At 53.4% G+C, this 5,055-nt stretch overlaps 1 protein-coding gene across 2 annotated transcripts; it reads left to right on the top strand.

Annotated features, from left to right (window-relative positions):
- The first annotated feature begins 1,103 nt into the window (after positions 1 to 1,103).
- On the top strand, positions 1,104 to 4,766 carry SPARC (secreted protein, acidic, cysteine-rich (osteonectin)). Of its 2 annotated transcripts, none has more exons than XM_010181657.1 (9): positions 1,104 to 1,173; positions 1,390 to 1,440; positions 1,612 to 1,696; positions 2,118 to 2,239; positions 2,489 to 2,609; positions 2,778 to 2,911; positions 3,081 to 3,229; positions 3,860 to 4,008; positions 4,226 to 4,766. In XM_010181657.1, the coding sequence occupies exons 1-9, from the start codon at positions 1,117 to 1,119 to the stop codon at positions 4,252 to 4,254; spliced, it is 897 nt and encodes a 298-aa protein (XP_010179959.1). In that variant the 5' UTR covers positions 1,104 to 1,116; the 3' UTR covers positions 4,255 to 4,766. The 2 variants fall into 2 exon arrangements, with proteins under 2 accessions (XP_010179959.1, XP_010179952.1); XM_010181650.1 differs by having other exon boundaries at positions 1,117 to 1,173; positions 1,390 to 1,452; positions 1,615 to 1,696.
- The last annotated feature ends 289 nt before the right edge of the window (positions 4,767 to 5,055 follow it).

Genomic DNA, 5,055 nt, shown 5'->3' with positions numbered 1-5,055 from the left:
CTTTCTGTCCCAGCCCCAGGGTGCCGGTGGGCTGCAATGCCCAGGCCATGCAGGTGGAGCAGAGGAGGGCGAGCGGAAGGGAGACAGCAGAGGCTTTGGCAGGGGGACAAGTCCCCTCACTGGCAGAAGACAAACGGAGGGTGTTTCACTCTCCCAGCGGGCGGAAGGGAGCGGGCAGCCCTTGCTGGCAGGAGCGGGATGCCACCGGCATATTAAGCGGCCAGCTGAGCTCCTGTCTGCCCTCACACAGAAGGACTCAATCCTGCCAAACAGGAACCGAGGAGGACAAGGACAGGACGATTTCACCAGCTGCGCTCTCCTTCTGACTCACATCACAGCTGGTGTTAGCCAGGCTGCCTGGCTCACTCGTCCTATGGAGTCTGTGCAACAGCCCAAATGGGAGGGGTGCAAAGGGCTCATCCTTCTGGAGTGCATCTCCCAGCAGGACAGCGCCCCAAAGTGTGCTGGATCCCTCAAACCCAGTTTGGGGACTGTCAGGTCTGAGCAGGGAAGGGAAAAACTATAGCAAAGACCCCAGCATTTGAGGGTGCTGGGGATGAGGGACTGGTCCTTGATATCCCTAGAGATGTCTGTGTCCATGTGAGATGGGTTTTTCCAAAGGATTTATTTCTCAAGTGTTCCGTCCCACCATCTCTCTGTTCTCTCTTTCCTTCCTCCACTTTCATTTATCCTCTGCTTGACAAATAAAATGGTAGAAAGTTTCATTGCCTGTACCTGGGGCTCATTTCAAGGGCTTTTAACATGAAAAATGTGGGGTTCTGTCCAAAAACAATCCTATGAAGGAAAGGAGAACTGCCATTCTGACTGCAATTTTCCTAAACGCATCCAGGATAGCAACAGAAATCTAAAACCCCGCCATCTTGTTTTACAAAATCAAAAGAATTTGACTTGGAAACATTACTTGGCTTAAGGTTTTGGCTAGAAAAGCCAGCATGTGGGGCTGTAATATTGAACAGACGAGGCAGGAAACATCGAGAACGCCCTTTTCTAAGCATTGAACTGTCAGCCATGAGCTCAGCCCAGAGCCGAGCAGCACACAGCAGCCTCCTTCCTCATCCCTCCTCTCCCTCTCCTTTATTCAGGGCCTGCTGAAAGATGAGGGCCTGGATTTTTTTCCTTCTCTGCCTGGCAGGCAAAGCCCTGGCAGCTCCGGTAAGTACGAGAGATAACAGAGCCTTTCTGCTGTTGGGGTTGTCCATCCGGTGTGTCTGATGGGGATTTTCTTTTATAACAAATAAATCCTCAAGGGATGGGGGACAGTGGGGGGAGACAAAACCCAAGAATGGCCCTGCCACTTGCCCCGGTGGGTCACCCACCTTGGGACTGTCCTCCTCATGGGCTCTGGCTCATGGTCCTTTTCCCCCGCAGCAGGAGGCTCTGCCTGATGAGACAGAGGTCATCGAAGACCCCACCACAGAGGTAGGTGACTCTGTTCCTCCTTGTCACTCACCCCTTGCAGCCACCCACTGCTCTGGGAAGAGCATCTCTGAAACATGGGGGAGCAGGGGCAATGGGGGCACTGCTCTGCTCCCCAGGAACGGGGCTCAGCTCTTTTTGCACCCCCATTTGAAACACTGGCTTCTTTTGCAGGAGCCTGTGGGGGCTAACCCTGTCCAGGTGGAGGTGGGAGAGTTCGAGGAACCCACAGAGGATGTAGAGGAGATTGTCGCAGAGAGTAAGTTGCTCTTCCCCTGACCTCCAGCAGGCAGGGACATCATCCCTTCCCTGTGTGTGAGAGCTTTAGCCACCCTAAACACAGGGACTTCTTTGAGAAGGGCTGTAGCACAAGGACGATGCCAACCTAGACACACACTTAAAGCAAAAGAGGTGCATGGCCTCTTTCCAGCACTGGGTTTTCTGTAAGCCCTTTTTGGTAACAGAAAATCCCCTGTGTTGTGTGGCTACAGAAAGGAGCTCAAGATTAGCCAAGGGCTAACATGGGCTTCTGGAAACCCTCACATCTTCCCAGTGCAGGAAGAAATGCTCGAGGCTGTCCCTGGCGAAGTTTCCATCTTCCCTCTGTTCTGAGATGCCCTGGACAGCTCATGGAAGATGAGGATGGGCAGACACTGATTTTGCTCCTTGCTCTCTCCCAGACCCCTGCCAGAATCACCACTGCAAGCACGGCAAGGTGTGCGAGCTGGATGACAACAACTCACCCATGTGTGTGTGCCAGGACCCCTCCAGCTGCCCAGCCACCACTGGTGTCTTCGAGAAGGTGAGGGCAGAAGCTGCTTAATGGACTTGAGCAGGGAGGGACTTCACATGGGACACTGCAAGAGATGGTGGGGGAGACAGTCAGAGTCAGGGTGGTAGGTCCCCATCTGGCCTCGGCTGGTGGTGGCCAAGGACCCATTTTCCATGCCAGGAAACAAGTTAAACACCTCATTTGGAGCCTCTCCCTGCTGACTCACCAGTTAGGCTGGGCTTCACTGTCCCTTATGCAGCATCTCCCCATCCCGCTCAGGTCTGCGGCACTGACAACAAGACCTACGACTCCTCCTGCCATTTCTTTGCCACCAAGTGCACCCTGGAGGGAACCAAGAAGGGACACAAGCTGCACCTGGACTACATTGGGCCCTGCAAATGTAAGTGGAGCCATTCCCTTAGCCAAGAGGACCCCTAAAGTGAGCACAGTCCCTTTGTCCATGGGCTGAGGGAGACTAAAGGTCCAAGCACATGTAGAGCTGAAGTGGGAGGGCACTGGGGCTGGGGTCCAGGTGCTGTGCTGACCACCATGTATGTATGGCTTCCAGTCATCCCCGCCTGCCTGGACACAGAGCTGACCGAGTTCCCCCTGCGCATGCGGGACTGGCTCAAGAACGTGCTGATCACTCTGTATGAGCGCGATGAGGACAACAACCTGCTGACCGAGAAGCAGAAGCTCAAGGTGAGGGATTGGGGTGGAAGGCTGGGAGCTCACCTGACCAACAGAGCTCAGCACACAAAAGGAGCCTGTTCAGAATAACCTGCAGGCAGCCCATGTAAAGACCCTCCTGGGGTCCCCCTTGCACTCCATTCCCCAGCTGACAATGTCTCCCTGGCCTCTCCTATGACAGGTGAAGAAGATCCATGAGAACGAGAAGCGCCTGGAGGCCGGTGACCATACCGTGGAGCTGCTGGCCCGTGACTTTGAGAAGAACTACAACATGTACATCTTCCCTGTGCACTGGCAGTTCGGGCAGCTGGACCAGCACCCCATTGATGGGTGAGTGTCAGCAGAGCTGCACAGGAGCCCATGTCAGGGCCCCTTCCTGCCAGAAGATGAGAGCGATTTGGTGGCAGAAGGTGTCAAGGCTGGAGTTGTGACACAAGTGGGTGGCTGGTGGCAGAGGCACAGGCAAAGCCTTGGCACACATCTGGCAGGGGCTGGGGCAAACCAGGTTGGGGTAGAGGCAGTTTTGCCTTCTTCAAAGAGCACTTCTGCAGTAAGTGGGGCCTCCCCCAGTCCCAGCTGCTCCCATATCCCTTGGATGGAGTGCCTGCCTTCTCAGATTTACTGTCCTGTGATAGTTCCCTAAAATATCTTAGTCCAAAGGCCCCAGGATAGCAGCTGAAATAGCAGCTGCTGGTTTAGCCATGGGCGTGAGAGCTATCACAGAGACCTGTGGGGTGGGAGCAGCTGGCGAGGACCCTCAGCTACTATTTTGTGACTAGCACAACCAGTGTCAAAAGCGGACACCAGTCTTTGACTTTCATGACACTCAGTGGCAGATACTGGGAGGGCACTGGGACCAGCATCTCACACTGTGTTGGCACCCAGCAGAGCATCCTCCCTTTTGTGGGAGGGTGGCTGGTACTGGCAGGCAGTGCATTGACTGCATGGTCACCTCGGCAGGTACCTGTCCCACACCGAGCTGGCCCCGCTCCGTGCCCCCCTCATCCCCATGGAGCACTGCACCACCCGCTTCTTCGAGGCCTGCGACCTGGACAACGACAAGTATATCGCCCTGGAGGAGTGGGCCAGCTGCTTTGGCATTAAGGAGCGTAAGTACTGAGCAAGGAGTGCATTGGGGTGGAGGGGACACCAAAAAGCACCCCCAGAGCCACACTCAGGATGAAGCAATACATTACAGCCAGTTGTGGGGAGGGCAAAGCAGGGGAGTTCAGGGAGGAGGGAATCGCAGGAGCATTGGGACCCTGGCAGCATCTGGGTCTGGGGCAGCATCTGCCTCCTAACCTTCTCTCTCTCTTCCTTCCACAGAGGACATAGACAAGGATCTTGTGATCTAAACGCCCAGCTTCCTTCTCTGCTGCCAACTTTGTCTTGTTTTAACCTTCCCACTTCCTTTGGTTTTTAAACAGCTTTTGTTTTGTTTCGTTTTTCCCTGGGAACAAGGTGCTAATATAGATCTAAACATATGTAGTAACGGTGCTAAGAGAAATAACAGTCCTCATTCATAGCCTAATCTGTTACCACTAGGTTACTCACTTGGCTGTTTCCACATGCTCTTACCAGCCTTTTCTCTCTCTGAAACATTGACTGACCCTGTTCCTGTCCTAAATATCCACTCCGTCTCTGCCTCTGCTCTTGGATCGACTTCTCTTAACTTACTAACAGCACGTTCTTGGTCACATCAGCGCAGACACAAAGCCCGCTCAGCCGATTCACCAGTTACAGACCACCAGCGAGGGAAGGCAGAGCCAGAGGATGTAGGAGGATTGTGCTTTTCGAGCAGAGCCCCTGTGGGTGACATTGTGGTCACCCAGCTCATGGTAGGGGGGATGGAGAGGGGTGAGAAAGACATAGACTGGCAAGATTTTGGTTTCCCTTCTTTTTTTTTTTCTTTTTTTTTCAATTCCCAGGGCTTGAATTTAACAATAATTTGGCACAAAAAAGGGCTAATCAGACAAACAAATAGGAAAGCGCACAAAATTTAAAACAAATAAAAAGGAATGCATCCCATCCTGTAAAATCCCCTCAAAAAATAAAGGTTTGAAAGTGCTACGTGCTTTACCATTACTCAACGATCGCACTGCTGTTGTGTTTTCTGTGCTGCAAAGACAGATTGGGTGCGGCCGCCTGTTCCCTGC

This window comes from Mesitornis unicolor, unplaced genomic scaffold (genome assembly GCF_000695765.1).
Source record: "Mesitornis unicolor isolate BGI_N332 unplaced genomic scaffold, ASM69576v1 scaffold20380, whole genome shotgun sequence".
Taxonomy (NCBI): domain Eukaryota; kingdom Metazoa; phylum Chordata; class Aves; order Mesitornithiformes; family Mesitornithidae; genus Mesitornis; species Mesitornis unicolor.
Note: the sequence above shows the minus strand (reverse complement) of the source record. Positions and strands in the feature narration are given on the sequence as shown.

What these genes read in the sequence shown, in the direction of transcription:
- SPARC (XM_010181650.1), top strand. Translation starts at nt 1,117, where the DNA reads ATGAGGGCCTGGATTTTTTTCCTTCTCTGCCTGGCAGGCAAAGCCCTG. An exon ending in GCAAAGCCCTGGCAGCTCCG is followed by an intron (nt 1,174 to 1,389) that starts GTAAGTACGAGA and finishes TTTCCCCCGCAG; the next exon opens with CAGGAGGCTCTGCCTGATGA. An exon ending in CTACATTGGGCCCTGCAAAT is followed by an intron (nt 2,610 to 2,777) that starts GTAAGTGGAGCC and finishes TATGGCTTCCAG; the next exon opens with TCATCCCCGCCTGCCTGGAC.